At 39.6% G+C, this 21430-nt stretch overlaps 3 protein-coding genes across 4 annotated transcripts in view; 1 reads left to right on the forward strand and 2 right to left on the reverse strand.

Moving 5' to 3' along the window:
- Positions 1-804: 804 nt before the first annotated feature.
- Positions 805-21430, forward strand: part of goe (gone early) — a 34410-nt gene continuing 13784 nt past the window's right edge. The window contains exons 1-4 of one of the 2 annotated variants that reach the window (XM_064680726.1): positions 805-1101; positions 9460-9849; positions 12845-13180; positions 13245-13409. In XM_064680726.1, the coding sequence (XP_064536796.1) occupies positions 9531-9849; positions 12845-13180; positions 13245-13409 (820 nt within the window). In that variant the 5' untranslated portion in view covers positions 805-1101; positions 9460-9530. Of the gene's footprint in view, positions 1102-9459; positions 9850-12829; positions 13181-13244; positions 13410-21430 lie in introns of both variants that reach the window. The other variant, XM_064680725.1, reaches the window with a different exon arrangement.
- On the reverse strand, positions 14031-15867 carry Twdlalpha (Tweedlealpha). Its single transcript, XM_064681065.1, has 3 exons — positions 15257-15867; positions 14338-15172; positions 14031-14272 (listed from the first exon to the last, which is right to left on the reverse strand). The coding sequence occupies exons 1-3, from the start codon at positions 15269-15271 to the stop codon at positions 14031-14033; spliced, it is 1092 nt and encodes a 363-aa protein (XP_064537135.1). The 5' UTR covers positions 15272-15867.
- On the reverse strand, positions 19711-20343 carry TwdlZ (TweedleZ). Its single transcript, XM_064681066.1, has one exon. The coding sequence runs from the start codon at positions 20341-20343 to the stop codon at positions 19711-19713; it is 633 nt and encodes a 210-aa protein (XP_064537136.1).

Here is a 21430-nt window from a genome sequence, read left to right on the forward strand (position 1 = left end):
GTGTACTCTCGAAATAATGGATGGGTAGTGTATCCACATAGTCGTATCATTGTTAGCCGCTGTCCTTTTGTCAATTATTTAAACACAACTCGCTATTGTTTAATTTATTAACTGTACTTATAAATGCGTGTGTTTTTTTATTATTATTATTATTTTTTCGCTAATTTTGTATTAAATTTAATTTTTATCATAAATTTATATAAATAAAATGACGGTAAAATTGTAAAAAATAATTGCAATATATGCATTTTCTATGGGTACCAAATATTCAAATAATAATATTGAAAATTCAAATCAATAACGAGAACCGCCAATGCAAAATCCATGAGCTTTTGTCAATGTGCACAGTTAATCGTCAAATAATTATCGTGCGATAACAGTGCTCACCTTGCGTTTACGTTGCTCCCGTTGCGCTTACGTTGCTGCTCACGGTGGTTCGTGTATTGGCTAAGCTACGCGCCTGTAACTACGAACCCATTAAATTTGAAATTTTCGTAATATTAAGTGCTTTTTTATTTGTTATATTTTATGCAATTAAAACCATTAATTATGCTCCATACATGTTTTGCCAAAATTCACAGCATGCTGTGTGGCAGGCGACATCAGCAGCGCGTAACTGCATTTGAGTTGCGAGTACGTTACACGTAACATAGAACGGTAATTGCGACGTTCATTTTGTTCTACATTTCACTTTAGTACTCATTGAGAAAGCAACGCTTCGCGACGTGAGCCACGCAGTTGACGGACGTTTGTTATTGTGCGCGTAAAACTGCAACTGTTTTTTTTTTCATTATTCAAATATAAACGCATGTTAAATTGTTAGTTTCACTTTGTGTTTGTTTTTTGACTGTGTGCGTGTCTAGAAAGTGCATGGCTCGAAATGAGAGTCTAAGTTGAGAGGCTGTGAGCGCCCATCAAAGTGTGCGAAAATTGAAAAAGCAACAATAAAAACAAAGCGTTCTTTTAGCGTGTATTTCGAGCGCGTCGTGTTGAACATAATAATTAAATGTTGCTAAGTGCTTGCTGATTACTCTTTCAACAATAAATACTATTAACGAGAGTGAAATAGCAACAAAAACAGCAAACAAGTTCAAATAAAAGGTAAAAGCTAAATTGTTTAAGCTTAGCTTTCATGTGGCTCAAAGCGTGCGCACCCATGTGTGTGTGTGTGTTTGTATGTGTTGTGGAATGCAAGAAACAGCCATATGTACAAATGTGGAGCGAGTACATTCATTTCATTGCTAAGAGAGCGAGCGCACTTTCAAGCCGTAGTTAACAAGTCAAAAAGTGTCCCTGTGTGTGTGTGTGTGTGTTTTTTTTTTGTGAGAAATGCCGGCACAACCGGTTCGGCAAGTCACCAAAGCGAGACTAGCAACAACAAGAACAGAACGACGAAGAAGACGAAGGAGAAGAAGAAGAGCAGCAACACGAGAGCCAATGTCAATGCTGTGCAGGCAGCGGCGTCGGCAGCGCGCTGTGTCTTTTTCATTGCCTGGGAAGAAGCTGCGTTGCAATCTCTTTTTGATTTTTATTTTTTTTTGTGGTGGTTGTTGTTGTTGCAACATGCGCTGCCGCAGCACACATCAACCACCCACACAGAGTGCATGTGCGCGCGTATTTCCGAAAATTAAAATTCCCATAATTAATGCGTAACGGCGTCGACGTCGCCGTTGCCGTCGCGTAGGCAGCATCTGCGTCGACAGCAGCTGCGTCGCTAACGATCAGGGATGCGCAATAAACGATAGGTCGAGCCGAGTACATCCGTGTATGTGTGCATGTGAGCGTGTATGTATGTGTATGCATGCTCAGCTCTGCTTGCGTTGACGTTTCCGCTTCTTTCACTGCTGCTGCTGCTGGTGCTGCTGCCCTTACGCGCTTTTAAATACCGTTAGCTGTTCTTTTTTGTTTGTTTTCTGGTGCTGGGCATGTGCAAGTGCTGCTTGTTGTCTTTGTATGTACCTGCGTTTGTCTTTGCCTTTGCATTTGCGCATTGTGGCGCTCACGCACGACTTGAAATCATCGACTCCCCCCACCCCCACAGCTCGTGGACAGCCGTTATACTGGTTACCTTCTTTTCTTTTGCCCGCATCGTTGCCGAGTGGCAACCGCCACGCGGAGAGGGTATTACAAATTCATCACCAAATATGTAATTAAGAAAGACCGCTGTACCTGTTAGTTAAAGTGATATGGATTTGAGAGTTGTGCAATATGGCCAAATACGGGTTTAAGTTAATAAAGGAAAGGTTTATTTGAGTAGATCTTAATTAGTTAATATCCAAAGTTCATGTTAAATAATATTAATATTAAGGGTAATAAGTTTTCGGCATTTTAGGATAACGGTTTCTTCGGTGTTTTTTTTTTGCGATTGTTTTAAAGAGAGCAGCGTTTAATGTTAGCATCTGTACACACCTAACTACATATGTTTACATACATGCACATAGACATGCGTATATTTGTACTTACATGCATGTATTCGCGTACATAAATATGAAAACTAACCGCACCCTTTTCCGTTAAACGTTTGAACTTTTGATTTACGCTTGAACTAACAGCGAAGCCGACGTCGATGCGGGATTGTCGTTTATATATATATGTACATACATATATGTATGTATGCATTTATAGTATACTAGCGGGTATAACCCGGCCTTGCCCGTGGCTCGTATGTTATAAAATCAACAAACTTAAAATTCACCAAAAAAAACTTTGAAATGTATTTTCCACCGAAGGAGTTTCGATTCTGCGAAAAATGTGAAACACGTCTCAAATGATTTTTCTTATAGATCTTTGGAAATAAATTTGAACACAAAACGTCATCCACCAAATCTTCGACCCCCATTTTCACCAAGGAGGGATGGATTTTTCAAAAAGTGTGAAACACCCCTCAAATGAATTTGAACATAAATCTTTTAAAATGAGTTTGGGGCCGATCGGATGGTAAACAAAAAACTTTCGTACAAACGTTTTCCGCCAATTTACCACTGTTGCGGGTGGAATTTCCCAAATCGATGAATTTTCATATAGATACTTGGAAATGAATTTGAGGGCGAAACGTCACCCACCAAATTTTTGACCCCCATTTCCACCAAGGAGTGGTGGAAGTCAGTCAGTCAGGACAAACAGTTTTATATATAGAGATTAGTCAACTTTCTTTTAAGATTTGTTGCAAACTGTTCCCAGCTTAGGCAGCAGTAAAGATCTTCCACTAAAAAGGAAACAATCTTACGTTACGTTACGTGGTGAACGTTTCGTGACGTAGTTTTGCTTAGTAATTTAGCCGCGAATCTGATAAAATGATTTGTTACCTAAACTTATCTTAGGCATCAAAATGAACGCGAAGCCGATTCATCATATTTTACGTTATTTTATTTTGCAGTCACTTTTTGCCTAACGACAATTTAGATTAGATGCCAATTCTTTCAAATACAATCTTAGTTTCTGTTTCTGTTGGGGGATATGCCTGTAATTTATTAATTTAAAACCAACTATATATATTAACTATGTCAAGTATGAATAAAATAAATATTCTTAAACACTGCACCTTACACTATGAAACAATAGATACCGTGCATCATAGCGGGCATACACTGTACGTGGGTAAACATATTTGAAAACATTTTGCTGCATATTCTCTTATCAGCTGGTGCTGATCTGACATATTCACACTGCCTTGTGCACAGCTGAGCGTAAACAGCGCTGTCGCCGTCGCAGTCGCTGCTGGCGTCGCTGCTTAGTAACTACAACTAGGCTGACAAATTGTTGACACATTTATTTCAACGACAACAGCAATTCCGAGCTCTGTTTGTTGTTGTTGTTGTTGCTGATGTTGCTGATGTTGTGCAAGCCGAGCTGACGGCAAGGTTATCGGTGGGCAGAGCTGCCCAATACGAACGTCAAATAGTTTTTGTCTGTACCTCATGCCCATTAATAATGTGCACAAAAGGGTATAATGAACTTGAGCTTATTTGTGTAACAGGCAAGAGGCGCATCTTCTACCATTAAAGGTGACATATCACTTCGGGATCAGCTTTTAAAGCTGGACTCGATGTGTCGTGTCAGTCCGCTCTTTATAAGCTGGAAATACATGTGTAAAATAGAGTTCACTTTTTGTATGTACATATTTGAATGCCCTCTAAGTGCCATTTCAACAATATATTTAACAGTCATCAACGATTTATCTGTTATATATGTCACATATCTTGGCACAGGGTATCTACTAGTCGCGCGCTTGCACCTGCAGCACACTTATTTGCTCTTTTTTTGTTGCTGTTTCGAGTATCTGGAAACACTTTTTAATAATGGGCGACGATGTTCGGTGCACCATTAAGCCTAATTAAATGTCAATAGCACAAACTGAACAACATTCGAGAAGTGCAACAACAACGTTAACAATCAAGCGAACTTTTCTGGTAGAGTAACAAATGAAGTTTAGACGTTAACGTTAGCTGCGGCATTCCAACGACTAAATACCCTTGCAAACATGACAGGCATTCAATAAAGTAAAGGGTATTCTTTTTTTATTCCCAAATGTTAGCCCAGTTCTCTAAATATTATGATTTACGTAGCAGGACTCATGATTCAAAAATGTATAATTCTGCCTGTCAAACGGTCAAGTATTGTTAGAATTAACGAATAGGTGGTTATACACATGTCCGAAGAATGTAGATAAGATTGGGAACATAATAAAGCGAGTTATTGCTAAGTTAGGATTAGATAACTTTCAAATAAAAAGAAAGGAATAAACAAATGTAAATAGAACAGGCAAAATGTGGCATAAATGTTTAAAAATAGGTACTAAGCCCATTTTAGATCGATTGTTTCTATGATATAGACCTTTGATCAGGTCTAGAGCAGATCTAGGCTAGGTATTTAAAATGCAAACAGGCGCACAGACTTACAGCCTTGCAGACTAACAGATGTCTCCTTTAAAGCGTTACACAGCTCGCGGAGAATGTGGAATACCCCTTTGTAGAGTATATTATGACAATTAGCAGCTCGGTAACATAACAAGCTGACAGCTGATCGACAGGTGCGCAAATCTGACAGCCAATTACGCACGCCGTCAAATTGAATTTCCATGCGTTTAATTTTTATAACATTTAATGTGAAATGTTGAATGTTGAATGTTGTTGTGTGCATGCTAAACAATGTGTGTGGCAGTGTGATTATTCAATTTGTGGCTGTCAAATTGTCAGTCGGCTTGGTTTTTATTTATTTGGGCCAGCCTCTGTGACCGCCAGCAATTTGACAAAGTTAATAAAATATTGTCGGCTCCGAATGGGGTTCAACTAATGAGACCATTTGTGGTTGGTCAAAGCGAATGTCACGTGGGCTGAAGTTTGAGGCGAAGTGTGGGAAGTGCAGATTTATGTGTAAATGCAAATCTCGGTGCTTAAAATGACTCTAGAATTATACAAAATTAAGTAAGTGTGCTCTAGTCGGGAGTGCACGACTAGGAAGTACCCTGAACATAGCAGTTGATACAAATATTTGAACTTCCTTCTTTACATACACTTACAAAAGTACACACACACATACTCACACACGTTATGCTACAACTGTGCTTCTTCTTTACTTGCCTTCACAGAATGTATGGGAATTGCATTCTGGATTTACTTCGGTACTTATGGTCCGATCAAAAAGTTTAAGGACTTGAGCATGGCATACAATAGTCTGTATGTCTATCCCTTAGCCCAAGGCTATATCTCTAGGTTCTGCTGTTTTGGTTCTTGGAAATTAAAATGTATCTTTTCTGGTTCACATCTGTTCGGCTTTAAACAGCTTGCAGCCTTGCCAAAAACGAGTTTTAAATGCAAACATTGTAATAATGCAGCCTAATTATGAATATCTGTATCTGACTAAAATAATAATAAACCACCAATGGATGTACTAATAAAATACCCTGATAATAAAATACCCTACAGACCAAATGGTTTTCCTCCTCAAAGTGAGCCTTGACTTTAAGCAAATCACGAAGTGCGTCGCAAAAGCAGCCAGGCTAAGGAATCCACCCCCTCGGCAAGGCAGAAGACAACGCAAAGTGCGCAGCACTTTGAGGCTATGATGTGGCAGTGTGTTGCAAGCTGTTTGTTGCAACGCAATAGCAGAAGCCAAAAGCAAAGTCGAGCCAAGCAGGAAGCCGCCTAAATTGGGTCTAACCCGCACGTTTAATGCGGCATAAGCATTTTGACTGGAACACTTGCACAGGGCTTACCATTTAGAATTCAAATCAAACCATATATGTATCTCTTTCAATTTCCAAATACAAGTGTCTGTTTGTGTGTGTGTCTGTCTGTCTGTGTGTGTGTCTGTCTGTCTGTGGGTTGTTTTTTTCGACTTGTATTGGAGCGTGTGCCTATTATTCAAAGTGCCATTGCGGCACTTTTGCTTTGATGAACGTCGGCGTCATCGCTGCGCCCCATTAAAAATCATCTTGCATTTGCATTTTTTATTATTATTATTATGTTTTTGATTTTTTTTAAACATAAATTTCGCTATGGTCAGCTCAAGGTGCAAAGTGCGAAAAAAGATATATGTGTATACTGCAAAATTGAATTTGGAAACGCGGAAATTAATAATGCGACAAATCGCAGCTCAAACATGATTAATCCGCAGTCTCGTAGCTGGCAGCTATGCGCATAATTACAGTGCTCTAGACATGGATACAGTGTGATTTATCGACGAGCATTTGTCAGCTCTGATTAACCTACATGTCAGCAGATGATTAACCCACATTGCAGGCAATAATGCTTGATTAATATGTGATTAAGAACAGAGTATGCAAATATTGAGCATATGTATATATTTGTAGCAAACAGCTTATGTGGGCATGCTCATGATTAATATTTATTATTGGAAGCACACAACATGTCAACCATGACGGGCTTTCATATCATAAAGCAGTTGTCAGAATGTATTGAATGTACGTGTCATGTTTTAGAGATGGACTCGTGCTAGTGCTGTTCAAAACAACACGAAGCACGAGCTCCAAGCTTAAATGTTTAACTGAGTTGCGATTTGCAGCTACTTAGCTAGCACCTTTTTTCAAAATCAAAACAACAGTTGTGTTTTTATTATAAACTTCAAGTTTTATTTAAAAATATAGAAATATTAATATTTGACAATTTGAGTCATATATCGATTGTTATATTATATAAATGATTAAAGCTAAATTATATCAATAAGTAATTCGTGTTGGTCGTTTATCGTCATGCAAAAGAAAATACGACTAGAGTATCCTGCAAAAATGTCCAGATAGATATTATATACATACCAATACCATTTAATATGGGTTTTGTAATATTTAGCCAAAATAAAAAACGTTTACAAATTTATTATTTAATTAAAAATGAATGGGTGTGCGTGTGTGTGTAGATGCTTATTTGTCTTAGATTTTAAACTTACTAACTACAGTTACTTATCTGCTTATTACTTAACTGACTTGCGTCCCACATTGTCAACGTCTTTTGGGCCATGGCTTTTGAAGTGGTCCTTGGCGCGATAAAGAGTGAGAAAGAGAGAGAGAGAGAGAGAGAGCGAGATACTTGATAGTTGCTCGGCGTTTCATTTACAAAACCCTCATACTTTTACGTATGCATATTATTTTGTTTTTAATTTAAAAAAAAAGAACGCAAAAAACGACATAAATTATTTTACTTAGTTTTTTTCGAGCTCGATAATGAATTTTCATTTCATTTGGTCTGGCCCAATGTAATCTGAGATTGTCGCACAATCGCGCCGAGATAGACGCATTCTTTATTGCTTAGTGCCAATGAATAAAAATGGGCCTGAATTAAGCAATAATCGCTCTGCCGATAAGATAGCCCTGAGTGGCTCACTTTGCTTGGCCTGTTACTGCCACTAGCTCCCGCCTAGCTACATTGCGTAATCCAGCCGCAAGTTTCAAACTGACCATCTCATATCGGGATCTCAGAAGCTTTACGGGCTTTTCAATGATATGATAAATCATTCAAGTCCAGCACAGTCATTGGTGCTCACCTAATCTGTTTGCCCCTTCCGGCCCCGGTATGCCGAGAGGTAGTGTTGAGTTGTCGTTGGTAAAATTTGGCGCACATAAACATATAAACATATATATATATATACCCATAAGGGTATATTCAAGTTGTGTACACTTATGTTAATGATAGAAGACTATATTTTTGATAGCATATTGTATATATTTTATTGATCAGGGCAATGAAGAACACACATATATGCTCCACTATAGAAGTGGCTCGTGGATAATTCCATTCATCTCACAAATTATAAGAGCTTGATTAAGAGATTATGCTAACAGCATAAGAGGTAATTTTAAAGTCCAGTTACACTAAGAACATAAGATCTTTTCTATTCTATTCTACTCTTCGACTAGAGTAAAGGGTATCTTTTGGTGAAGCTGGCAATTACAACTAATCAATCCCCAGTTTCAAGTGCTCCCCAAGCTCACGTTGTGGGTGGCTGCACGCACTGCAGATTATATAACAAACTGGCTATTGAATTACAAATTGTAAACTATTTTAAGCGCAGCTGCCCAGAACGAGCCCCCAGCGTAGCCGTCCCAAAGGCGTGGCAATAATATGTTCTCCTTAGAGGTGGACGAGTTACGGCAAGTTACCATCAAAGATCTGGAGCAAGAATTGGTTATCTTGAATGTGAAAGATTTGTGTGTCAATGGGCAATTATAATTGGTGGGTTTTTGCATATTTAATTACGTGCACGTCGCCAGCTAATTTTGTCAATTAAAATTTATGCACAATTGTGACTAGAATAAAGCACAAATCCGCTCTATATATAGATAGATTGGTCTATATAAGGGATTTGCAAGTGAGAATGCTCAAAAGAAACAAAGAGACGTCGCCTGAGCTGGCTCGCAAATTGGCAGCAATTGTTGTCAATTTAAAATTGAAAAGAAGTCAACTGTGGACAGGAATATGCACAAGCTATATGCACGTAAATATCTGCAAGTGCTAATACTGATACAGATACAGATACAGATACAGATACATATATATACATATATATATATATATATATATATATATGTATATAGGTTTGGATCTTTATGGCACGCAACGTACACATATGCCAGATACCATATCCCATACATATATGGCCAGCTGACTAACTGAGTGGGCGCTATCTCAGAGCAATTTTTTATATTACTTATCTGCGATGCTCTATATAGACTTTGAGTGTGTGCGTGTGTGTGTTTGTGCGCTCTGTTTGACTTGTATATCATGTCTCAAGGTAATCTTTTGATAATCAAGCGTCACGTTAAGCTCTAGACATGCTGATAAACCGACAACGACCAACTGACTGAGCAACTACTCATATATATAACTATCAATTGCCATATACATATATAGTATTCATGCACCCATCGGCCATATGGCCAATTATAAGTGTCTGAGATTTAAAATAATTTATTTCTGTATGCGTTTACATTGTTTTTTCTTACAGTTCGCCTAAAATGCGCTTAAATTAGCGCAGAACAAAGTATTCTTTAAGCGACAGAGTGCTTTATAGACAGTATGGCCCTGAATCAGGGCAAGTATAAGCCGACAATTTGTGCCATCGATGAGGTGGACGATCGCAGCTACAAGCTGCACACGAGCCAGGATGACGAGCGTGTTGACAGCCACGGCAGCAAGCAGCAGATCGAGGGCAGCGAAACGGCTCCGTTGACCACCAATCAACAGAAGCTGCATATGGAGGAGGCTGGACTCACGCCCAAGGAGCTGGAGGCGGCACGCAAGGAGGCGCTCAGCGATGCCAGTGCGGTGGGCGGTGGGGTTACGCCTACAGCGAATACACCCAACTCGACGCATGCATCCGCCAACGGACTGAGAGGTGAGGCACCGACAGCGGCAGCAACAAAAGCAGCTGCTGCGATTAACGAGATAGAGAAACAATCACGATTCATTTCATATTGTTTTCTCTTTTGAAACTTACCCATATTTACAAATATTTATATCTAGTTATGTAACGGTATAATCATTAACGTTAAAAGATCATCGTATCATCTCTTGTGTTTATATTCTTCATGTAACGGTAACTTCCTGCAAAGTGATACTGAACGAAAAGCCTTAAACTCAGTAAATAACGCTTAACTCCATACTTAATCCCATAAATGTCATTACGATGCACATATAACATTCTACATCCAGACGTCATTTACCCGAGATATTCGAAAAAATCTTCAAAAGAGTTTTGATTTTCGAACCGACCCCGAGAAAAAACGTGATGCAGTCAAACTTTTTTGTGGATTTTTGGAATATCTCGGCCAAATAATGTCAGATTTGGGAATTTTATACCATTTTGGACTCGTAAGGATCAGTACTATCGATTGTGTTCGTACGGATCCCTACTATCAATTGGCATTCAAACATTTTAAAAATCGATGGGTAAAAAAAAAGTGGTTGACTAAAAACCGATTCGTTTGTAAAGTCAACCCGTTTTGATGATTTTTTGGATTATCTCGGCCAAACAATGTCCGATTTGGGAATTTTATATATGTATAATTAAAATCTAAATTTTGGCCCAAATTGACAAAATGGCAAGGGCTTACATCACGTTTTTTCTAAAAATCGTGGTCGGTTCGAAAATCAAAACTTTTTTGATGATTTGTTTTGAATATCTCAGGTAAATATAGTCAGATTTTGAAATGTTATACCTCTTTGTGTTCGTATGGATACGTACTATCAATTGGCATTCAAACATTTTAAAAATCGATGGGTAAAAAAAAGTGGTTGACCAAAAACCGATTCGTTTGTAAAGACAACCCTTTTTGATGATTTTTTGGATTATCTCGGCCAAATAACGTCCGATTTGGGAATTTTATACCATTTTGGACTCGTAAGGATCATTAATATCGATTGGCATCAAAAAAATGAAAATCTAAATTTTGGCCCAAATTGACAAAATGGCAAGGGGTTACATCACGTTTTTTCTAAAAATCGGGGTCGGCTCGAAAATCAAAATATTTTTGATGATTTGTTTTGAATTTTAATAATAAATCTAAATTTTGACTCAAATCAACAAAATAGCACGTGTTTTCTAAAATCGGGGACGGTTCGAAAATCAAAACATTTTTGATGATTTGTTTTGAATATCTCGAGTAAATGTAGTCAGATTTTGAAATAAAAAAGTGGTTGACTAATAACCGATTCGTTTGTAAAGTCAGCTTTTTGTTGATGATTTTTTGGAATATTTCGGCCAAATAATGTTTGATTTTGGAAGTTTATACAATTTTGGACTCGTAAGCAGTACAGTAAAGAAGTGAAAAAGTCGAAATTTAGATTTTCACTTTCTTAATGCCAATCGATAGTACTGATCCGTACGAGTCAAAAATTCTGTATAATTCAAATATCGGACCTGATTTGGCCAAGATATTCAAAAAAAAATCATCAAGAAGATGGACACCATTCCAGAGTTGCTTTCTTGTTAAAAACGTTTATTCAGTTGGTTACTAGTCGATAGTATGGATTCGTACGAATACAAAGAGATATAACATTCCAAAATCAGACTTTATTTAACCGAGATATTTAAATAAAATTATCAAAAAGTTTTTTCGTAACGACCCCGTTTTTGACCAAAATGCGTAAATATTAGTATGTGTTTTTTTGAATGCAAATTGATAGTTGTGATCCTAACGAGTCAAATATGGTATAAAATATGCCATTCGGACTTTATTTAGACGATATCGAGCCATGTAATGTTGTATAAAAAGATAAACTGCTCAGAATAAATAGCTGAGTAACGGCGATTTTGTAAATTTGAGTCGAATTTGTGTCGATGGTTCCTAGATGCCCTATATATCCGTGGTTATTCCATACCATCGGTAGAGTCCTGGAGAACCTACATAACCTAAGACTTGCAAAATGCGCCGGAAAATGGTTGAAAAATATGTAAGCTATTTCTCAGCCGCCCCTAGCAACAGCCCCTTCCTCGTCAATGGTTCGTAGTTCACTCCTACTGAGCCTAAATATACAAATCCCTGCATAATTCGCACGGAAATGGTCCACAAATATGAATGCTCTTTATTCCAGCGGTTGCTTACCGGTCAACCTAACAGCTGCAGCTACCGACCTTACACTCTATTGCTAATAAACTAGCAAGTCAGCAGAAGCCTAAAATGTTTGCTTCTTTTACGTAGGCACGTAGGCAATGCAATTTTTCGAGTGCAGTTTTTTTCTCATCATTTGTAGAGCGGCGGAGTCACATATGTCGTTTTCGAACCTTCCAAAATTTGACCCATTTTAACAAAAATGGCAAGATGATACTTCACCTTTTTGGCCAAAAACGGAGTCGGTTCGAGAATCAAAACTTACTTGAAGATTTTTTTGAATATCTCAGGTAAATAACGTCTGATTTTTAGACTCGTATGGATCCCCACCATCGATTTGACAAAAGGGGCACTATTTATGATAAAAATGGGATCGTTTAGGAGACCAAGAAAGTTTATGTTTTTTTTGGAATATCTCGTCTAAATAAAGTCCGAATGGCATATGTTATACCATTTTTGACTCGTACGGATCACGACTATCGATTGACATTGTCTTGCCGTTTTTGTTAAGTTTAAAGCTCTGATCCGTAGGATATTACATACATCTCAAATTAGAAAGGATCCGGGGTTAATTTTAATGAATAACAAATCCTTATTTTTTTACATTTTCAAGGAATTTTAAAATTTATATCTGGTGTATGAAATGTTATGGAAATAATTGACAATAGCTTTTAGAAACACGACTAGATCAAAGCATCCATCCTAATCATAATCATATTTTATGCACATATCATCCCTTCATGCCACGATTCGCATGGAATATAGCCTTGCTGCTTCCAGGACGACGCTCCTTTGACGCACTGATGAGCCTGTCGCGCAAGCGACGCATACTGTATGTGGCCACCGCCTGCCTGTGCGCCCTGCTCCTGGTGATCATCATCATGCTGCTGGCCTTTTGGCCCGAGGTGCCCTTTCACATGCGTGCACCGCTCTGCCTGCAGCGGGAGTGCGTCGAGAGCAGCCGCCAGCTGCTGCTGTGGGCCAACACGTCAAAGAGCGCCTGCCACGAGACTTACGAGTGGGCGTGCGGCAATTTTGCCAACGAATACGCCGACGGCGATTACTATGTGATTAAGCGAGGCGAATGGAACTACAAGACTTACAATGAGTATCAGGGTAAGAGCTATACTGTTTTTCAACCTATGTATGCCTAAAATTAACTTTGCTCACTTTCATTTAGAACTCAACGAACTGAACCGCTTCATATCCATGCTGCCCAATGTCGCTGAGCGAGCCTATTCGGTGGAGTCTACCATCAGCAGTCTCTATCGCAACTGCCGCGACATCGATGCCCTGGACAAGAGTCAATCGGATCTGCTGCTCAAGCAGGCCATCAAATCAGTCGGTGAGTTGCGAGAACCAAACGAGAACAGCGACTTCTTTAAAGAGCTGATATTTGTGAGCTCAATTTTAGTTCGTAAATTTTACATTTTGGACTTATGTTGGATGTATTTCGCTGTCTCTGCTCGGGTGGCAATATAATGAGAGATTGGTTAGACTATTATTGGATTTTAATACTCTTATTCTTTTTCATCTGAGAGTAAGGATATTTAACTAGCATGATTGAAAACATTCTATGTCATCTATCTACTATCCGTATTTGTTATTACTGAACTTTAATGAACTTTAATTCTTGTTCATCTGAGAACAAGGATATTTAACTAGTTCGATTGAGAACATTCTTAGTCATCTATTATCCATATTCGACAGTCCCTGCTCGGGCGCCAATGTAATTACAGATCTATTATTGTTTACAAATGTTATTTTTAACTACTTTGTAATTTAAAGCTATTAAACTATTTTAAACTTTTCTCAATGGCAACTGAGATTCCAAGTGACACTTCCACGTTACAATTATTGTTCATCAGAGAGTAGTTTTATTAGGGAGCATAAAAAAAACACTGTATTGACTATTGCAACTAAAGTAGTAAAAAAAAAATAGTTGTTAGCTGCTGCTGAAGCCTGTCTAATGGCTAGGCGGCAGATATGTCGAGCTCTGGCTGCTCCTGTGCACATTGCCCAGGCCGATGCTGCCGCCGCCGCTGCCGCTGATGATGCCATGGCTGCCAGATTGGCCGCTGCTGTTGATGACAGTTTGGCCGCCAGCAGAGCCGTTGCTGCCGGCATCCAATATGCCGACAACAGATTGGGCAGGTGCCACGCCCCCATCGGTATGTTCCGAGCTGCCCTCGATGCGATCGTATTCGGCTGTGTGATGGAAATGTGTTTAAGAAAAAGGGCAATCAGAAATGGCATCTGAATGGCAAACTTACCCTGAATCTGCTGCTGGGCATGAGATGCCTCTGCTTCGGTCTTGTACTTGATAAAGAAGACTTCCGGCTTGCTGGGAATAGTGGGCGCGGGTGTTGCAATATCGTTGACCTCGAGCGTAGAGTCCTTCTTGCTGAGCACATAGATGACAGTCTTCTCCTCCTTGGGTGCATACTCGGCCGATAGCTTAACGTTGGCGCTGCTCGACGAGGGCGCCTTGATGAAGACGACGCGATAGTTCTTCTGGGGACGACCAATAACCAGATGCTTGACACGTTCCAGATTCTCATGCTCTTCGGGCGCGGCCACAGTTATGAACTGTTTGTGCACAAGTGGCGCTTCAAAGGCAACGCGTTGCTCCTCCTGCTGTTGCTGCTGGTTGTTGGGCGCCTGGTATCCGGCAAGGCCTCCAAACCCAATGTTGGGCGTGGGTCCAAAGCCGGCAAAACTGTTCGCGCCACTGTCAACGCCGCCATAGCTGGCGCCGCCAAAGCCAGAGGTGGTGCGTCCGCCATTGTAGCCGCCGCCGCTTTGGGTATAAGTGTTGCCCCCAAATGGAGCAGCGCCACCATAGTTCGAGGATGAGCCGCCGCCATAACCAACCGTGCTGCCGTGCTGGCCATGTCCTGAGCCGCCGCCGGAGCTGCTCAGCAGTGACCCAACACTGGCACCCTGGAAGGCGCCCAGTGGTCCATAGCTAGCCACATTTTGGGAGGCGCTAGGTGCGCTGAGAAAAGAGCCACTGTGACCGCCACCGCCAAGAGTACCAGAGACGCCGCTGCCATAGTTGTAGCCCTGCGGCTTGGCCTGCGCCAAGGCGAGGAGCGTGCAAAGAGTCTGTTACGTGAAAGGAGAGAGACAGTTCGTGTGAGCGTGACAGGCAGCTAGCAGGTAATCCTTGGGTTATCCTTAGGGCCTTACCACAAAGAGACGCATTTTGGAGTTAGACTTGGTTGGGCTTCAGTTGTTGATTAACTGTTGCTGCTCCTCGCTGCCATTTGGGTTTTTATAGTCGATTATTTAGGCCCCAAAGCGATTCCCTCCTCAAAATACACAATATTCAATATACACTATTCATATTTCTGTTGTTGTTGCTGTTGTTGCTATCATTTGATTTTTTTTTCTTCTATAATATCGTGGCTAATTAATTGCTCAATTATTTGGCTATGCGAACCTCTGACATTTGACTTGATGATCTACTCGACGCTCGTATCGCCCTCTCGCTCCCACTCGCACTCGCATCAGGTCTCCTCTGGCTTCCTTTAATGTGACCTGTTGTGTTTGATGGCTGTTGTTGCTGCTGCTCTTCGTGGCCATAAATCAAAGCTTCAAGTGATCAGTTTGCAGCTCTTCACCGGCCATTGACAACGCATCAGCATTAGCTTAAACAAACTGATTAAACAATCAAACAACATCTCTTTTGGTTTCCGTTGCAGTTTTGTCTTTGCAGCTAGATGCGAATTCCTTGAGATCTCGAAATGATCGATTGCTTAATTAATTTATGTGCAGAACGCAACTGACTATATTTGTAGCTAAACGCTATTTGTTGTCAGCTCAAGATTAAGGCCATCTGCATTAGTTGATATAGGGGCTAAAATAATTACGCCAATCAACTAAATCATAACAATATCTGTGTCCAATTCGTGTTTGCCATCATATCGCGAAAGCATCCCCTGAAAATATAAAATAAATCTAATTAGATTTTCCAATTAAAGCAAATTTTTATAAATTAAATTAAGCTGTTTAAAAATATCTGTTTGAATTCATTTTTCAAATACTCTCACTCAAATTCTTCTTTTACTCACCCCTTTCGTCGATTTCGGAGCCTAGAAGATCTAGAAATTTGTACCTTAAACTAAAAGTTTTGAAAATCGAGTCTTTTGTACCTTAAACTAAAAGTTTTGAAGATCGAGTCTTTTATTTTCATTATGTCAACATATGCTCTATTGTAAGTGTTGCAGGGTATCTCCTAGTCGGGCACTCTCGACTAGCACACCCTTACTGGTTTACTGATAATGTTATTAATGTACGCAATTTGTCTGCTGTCTGGGCTCAAATGTTCAATAGAACGGGTTAACTGTTTTCTGTTTTTTTTTCCCCCAAACAAATTCTCTGGGATTTTTTTCTCGAAGATTATACGCACCTTACTTCCGCAATGGGATTTGCGTTTGACGTACTGTGCCATTACTAATAAGTATTTAATTATGTGTAAGCCCCCAAGCGAGAGCTAAAGATTCGTGGAATAATATTTCTCATTCGCCAAACTTAATTATATTGATACTAGGCTACCTAATTATACGCACACAATTAAGTCACAAGCAACATGAATGAATCAAAGTTTGGTGTTATTCAATAATATTGGTTCTTTTTCTAGACGGAGTGCTCTGATAATTTGAGATTTTAATACATATTTTGATAAGGGGTATATTCAAGTTATGCAAATGTGGGAAAATCTACGAAATTCGTAATATCCTATTCAATTTTTTCATGACCCGTTCATGAGCTGAGTTTTTATATATAAGTATCTTACTTTGATTTTATTATTATTTATTTGTATATATGATACGCTGAGAAAGCCCCTCTCTTCATACAATTTTCTATTTGTGTTTCTCAAATGATTTTGATATAATTTTTATTAATTTTATCATTGCTTATACACCTTTCGACTTTCTATAGCACGGTACAGTTATTTTCCCTCCCTTAATCAATATTTTACTTTCACTCTCTGTCATCTCTGTTCGCCTTTTTCCTTTTACTGTCACTGCCTCGCTCTTGCTCATTCTTAAATATTATTCTTAAAAATGCCAAAACAGATTCAAATTTGTATACTCTGTTTGCAATATGAAAAAGCATATTCTTTTTAGGCAATGTGTGCCAGAGACTTACAATTTGAAACTAAACCATTTTTGGACTACTCCCATTGAGGGGCGAATCCCGAAATCTATATCTGAACACAATTTTATAGTTACAGTCCTTAAGAAGTCTATTGATGTCTTCTTCTAAAGATCGAGGCAGTTTCATAGCCAGAGTCCTCAAGTAGTCTTCTCCTCTAAAGATCTAAGCACATTATGGCGCCCATATCCACTGGCGCCTACATCATGTGTCCCCCGATCTCAAGTCACAGTTTGAAAGTAATTGTTTTGGGCTAACAATCTCAGAGTTAACGCCCCAATAATCAGGAATACTCACATAATCTGTTCCAAGCTGTTATTACACTGTGAAGAAAAAGGTTTCAGACAACAGCAACATATTTTTTCATGTATCATTGAGCACGAAGTTCGGGATCCAAACCCCTTAAGAGTTTATTTTTATAGATAGAGTATGCAATAAATCATTCTAAATTCAAGTGAATTGTTTTAGAAGACTGAAAAAATGCTAAGAGAGCTACTAATTGAATAAATTAAACCTTGCATAATGGGCATGATACAGGTAACTTAATGCAAGATCTTTCCGAGTTACATGGCCGAGCAAGTTCGAGACAATTCAATGAAGACATACTGGTCACACTTGTCGTCGCTGCGGCTGGGTCTCTTACCAAATGTGCAGTCTGGGTCTGGGTCTGGGTCTCGGTGTTTGTAAATTGAAGCATTTCCATTTGATAAGAGCAACCGGTGGCGGCACGCATCTAAACAAAAAGATGACTCGATTATGTTGTGTCATTTTGTATTTTTGGATAGCGGCTAAAAGCAGAAATTCCGAACGTCGTCTTATTTTATTTATATTTTGTGTATATTTATTTATTTATTTATTATTGAAAAATTTCATTATAATTGGCATAATTTGAATGCGCTTTGGGGCGAGGGCTTTGTCGGTGGTTTGCGCGGCCGACGATCTGGCGTTTACTTAAGACCACATTTTATATGGCTAAAATGTTATGATTTATGCGCGCTGGCCACCTTGAAATAAGCCGATTGAATACAACAACCCAGCAAATACCAAATACTTATTAGTCAGACGACGGTCTTTTATAATACTGTCTATATATATCAATTAAGCCAACTCTGTGGGTCAAGTGGCGCGGCCCAAACGAATGACTTAGAACACAAACTTCCTCAGCCTGGCCAATTAATGCATTGCCCTTGAATATCGCTTGCATAACCTTTCCTCCTCTATCGCTTTGGATTTTTCTTTTGTTTCTTCTTCTTCTGCTTCTTTTTTTATGCATATTTAAAGATTAATAGCTGCCAACCTGTGCGGTTCGGCTGCCAATCACAAAAAGGTCGCCCAGTTGATGTCCAGATATGGCCGCCGCTTCCACAATCCCATTAATTAAATGCAAATGCAAATAAATCTACACGAGCTGCTTGCGAAGAAGCCAAATGTATAAAAAGATGCATTGATATCTTGTATTTTTTTTTCACAATTTAATTATTTGCAAAATTTATGTAAATTTAACTTAAGTTGGGTGGCGAACTTAGACGAACCACAAAGCCCCTGAGTTAAATGCAGCCCAATTCGTTTAGTTGTCATTGGGACTTCCTCATGAAGTATTTATATTAAAAGTAAATGACTTTAGGTTTTCATTAAAAAAGCTAGAGGAACCTTCGAAATCTAGTTGAAAAGGGTGTTGTTATCAGCTCCTAATCTATTTTGTATTCGGTTTTCGTGGCATAAACATACATGAACATTGAGAAAAGCTGCTGAATTTGAGCCGGCGACCTGCCAAGCCACGCAAGTTCATGCCCACTCCTATGACTGCATTGTTGTTACTGTGTTCCATACAAACTTTGCCCACATTTTACGTCCACGTGGTAGCCGAATCAGCCAAAGCCGCGTCTTGGTACTCACTTGCAACCCAAAAGGAGGGAAGCTTCAGACTCTGGGTTGGTTGAGCAATCGGTCAGTCAGGAGAAACACTTTTATATAAATATTCATTTGACATTAAGTTAATTTTTAAATTTGACTTTGAAAAACAATTTAAGATGCAATATTTTAATCCTTTGCTATGCTGATTGTCCATATGCTCCGCACTGGCTTTAGCTGCTAATGTGCCTCGTTTGGCACAGGGTCAAAGCACTTTGCAAAAAGCGCAAAAAATAACTTCATTTAAAATAAAAACAAACAAAAAAAAAACACAAAAGTTTGCAAAAAGTATGCGAAACATAAAAAGAAACACTTTGCGGCTATTGAGCTGAACCTTTTTTTTTATTTACGCGTTCGCTAACTTTTATGACGAGTTTTGTGGCTGTTGCTGCTGTTGTTGTTGCTGTGTTTGGATTATTGGGGTTTTATTTTAATCGGTATTGTCTACATTTTGAACGCTTATCAGTTTTATGCAAATGCTGCTACCCGGCAATGTTAATAAGCTACTTAGTGGTGCGCATGGGTCGATCGTTAATTCGACACCACCCAAACGCCAGCAGCACCGCCGATCTTCAAAGAAAACGCGCCGTGGGTCGCTGATACTCGTAGCCATCAGCAGAAACAGCACCAGCAGCAGCATTTGGCTTGGCTGCATCTAGGGCGCCAATTACGGACTGCACTGGCGCCACATAGGGCGCCGCGAGCTCTGTGTTGCCGCCCAGCTGATCGTATTGCGTTTGAATTTCGCGCTGAGCGGCGGCCGCCTCCTCGTTTGTCTTGTACCTGATGAAGAAGACTTCCGGCTTGTCTGACGACTGCTGCTGCTGGTGCTGCTGCCTGGGCGGCTGAATGTCGTGCACCTCCAGCTCCGGCTGTTTGCGGCTCAGCACATAGATGACCGTACGCTCCTCCTGCGGCGCCAGCTCGGCCGTGTACTTCACAGCCTCGCTCTGAGCGCTGGGTGCGCGTATGAAGATCACACGATAGTTGCGTGTCGCGCGTCCAATCAGCAGATGCTTGGAGCGCGGCTGCAGCTCCTCCGAATCCTCAGCTGCGGATACGCTATAAAACTGTTTGGTAATGATTGGAGCTGGTGTCGCAAAGCTTTCACTTGCCGCCGGTGGCAGATAGAAACGTGTCCGCACATGAGCCTGGCTCAAACCCAAAAGCGCTGCCGAACCGAGAAAAATGAACACGCTAAACATGCCGCTGGTGGATGCCACAAAATGTGTGAGGCAGCCGACAGTGCTATTTCAGTTTTATATATTTTTGTAACAGGGAGAACCCCAAAATTTTGCACAGATTTCTGGCCCAATTAGTAGCTGCAAAACAAAAGACTTAGGCAAAAAACTTGCTGCAAATTAATTGTGCGTTTGAATGAAAACAAAAGAGCTGTTAACAGCCAAATTATTACCACATCATTTAATGCTAAGATCTTCAGATAATTTTTGTAATATGCTCACGAATACTGTTTAAGCATGGCTCGAATTGGGCCTTAAACTAGGCGAACTTGGCTTGGATGGATATCTGATTTCAGCTGCATTTTTTTTTTGTATATTGTCTCGATTTGCTTGGACATCGTTTTAGCTGCATATTGCTTAACTGATCTTGTTATAGATTCGCCTTATTTCAGGCGAATCATTTATCTTTTATCGTTGACCAAAACTCATGTAGGCAATGTCCACAGCATCATTCAACGCCCGCGCACAGTTTTTATTATTTTTTGACTAATGGGCTTGTGCACGGCTAGTGTGATCTAATCTGCGCTTACGTATGCTCAATTCACAGCCTTTGCATTTGTCCAAATTTTGAATTTTAAAATTCTTGGTTTTTTTGTTTTACTTTTAATTTTTGGTGCGTTTCGCAGCCTCGCGGCTGATTAGTAGATTAATTCGTTTTGCTTTGGCTGCGTTGTCAACAAGTCGAGACAATTAAAATATCAACAACGATATTTTTTTATTTGATTTTTGATTTTTTTGTTTATTTTTTTTTTTTGAGAATTCGACTATCTGGCGGCTCCCAGCCGCAATAGGCTTGACATCAATTTTGATTGCGGCTTCGATTCAGGCCTCGTTGCGCATCGATTTGCATAAATTGACGCGTAATTCCCACACGTTCCCGTCCCATTGGCCAAAATGGTACTGCTAATTTGATAGATGGGATGTTTTATAAAAAATATAAATAAAATGCTGCTATCTATAGGCTTAACCATTGCATACTAATAAAGAAGTGGAGGGTCTTGCAAAGTTTGCCTGAAGGGCAATTGAATATGTGCCGAGGGATAATTCTTTA

This window comes from Drosophila montana, unplaced genomic scaffold (assembly GCF_035044405.1).
Source record: "Drosophila montana isolate Dmon_TW-CO22-7 unplaced genomic scaffold, ASM3504440v1 contig_2178_1, whole genome shotgun sequence".
NCBI classification, from domain to species: domain Eukaryota; kingdom Metazoa; phylum Arthropoda; class Insecta; order Diptera; family Drosophilidae; genus Drosophila; species Drosophila montana.

Excerpts from the sequence above, each read along its gene's own strand:
- TwdlZ (XM_064681066.1), bottom strand. The coding sequence starts at position 20,343 with ATGTTTAGCGTGTTCATTTTTCTCGGTTCGGCAGCGCTTTTGGGTTTG.
- Twdlalpha (XM_064681065.1), bottom strand. Across the intron at positions 14,273-14,337 it reads TGCCCAGCAGCAGATTCAGG|CCGAATACGATCGCATCGAG; the intron begins GTAAGTTTGCCA and ends TCCATCACACAG.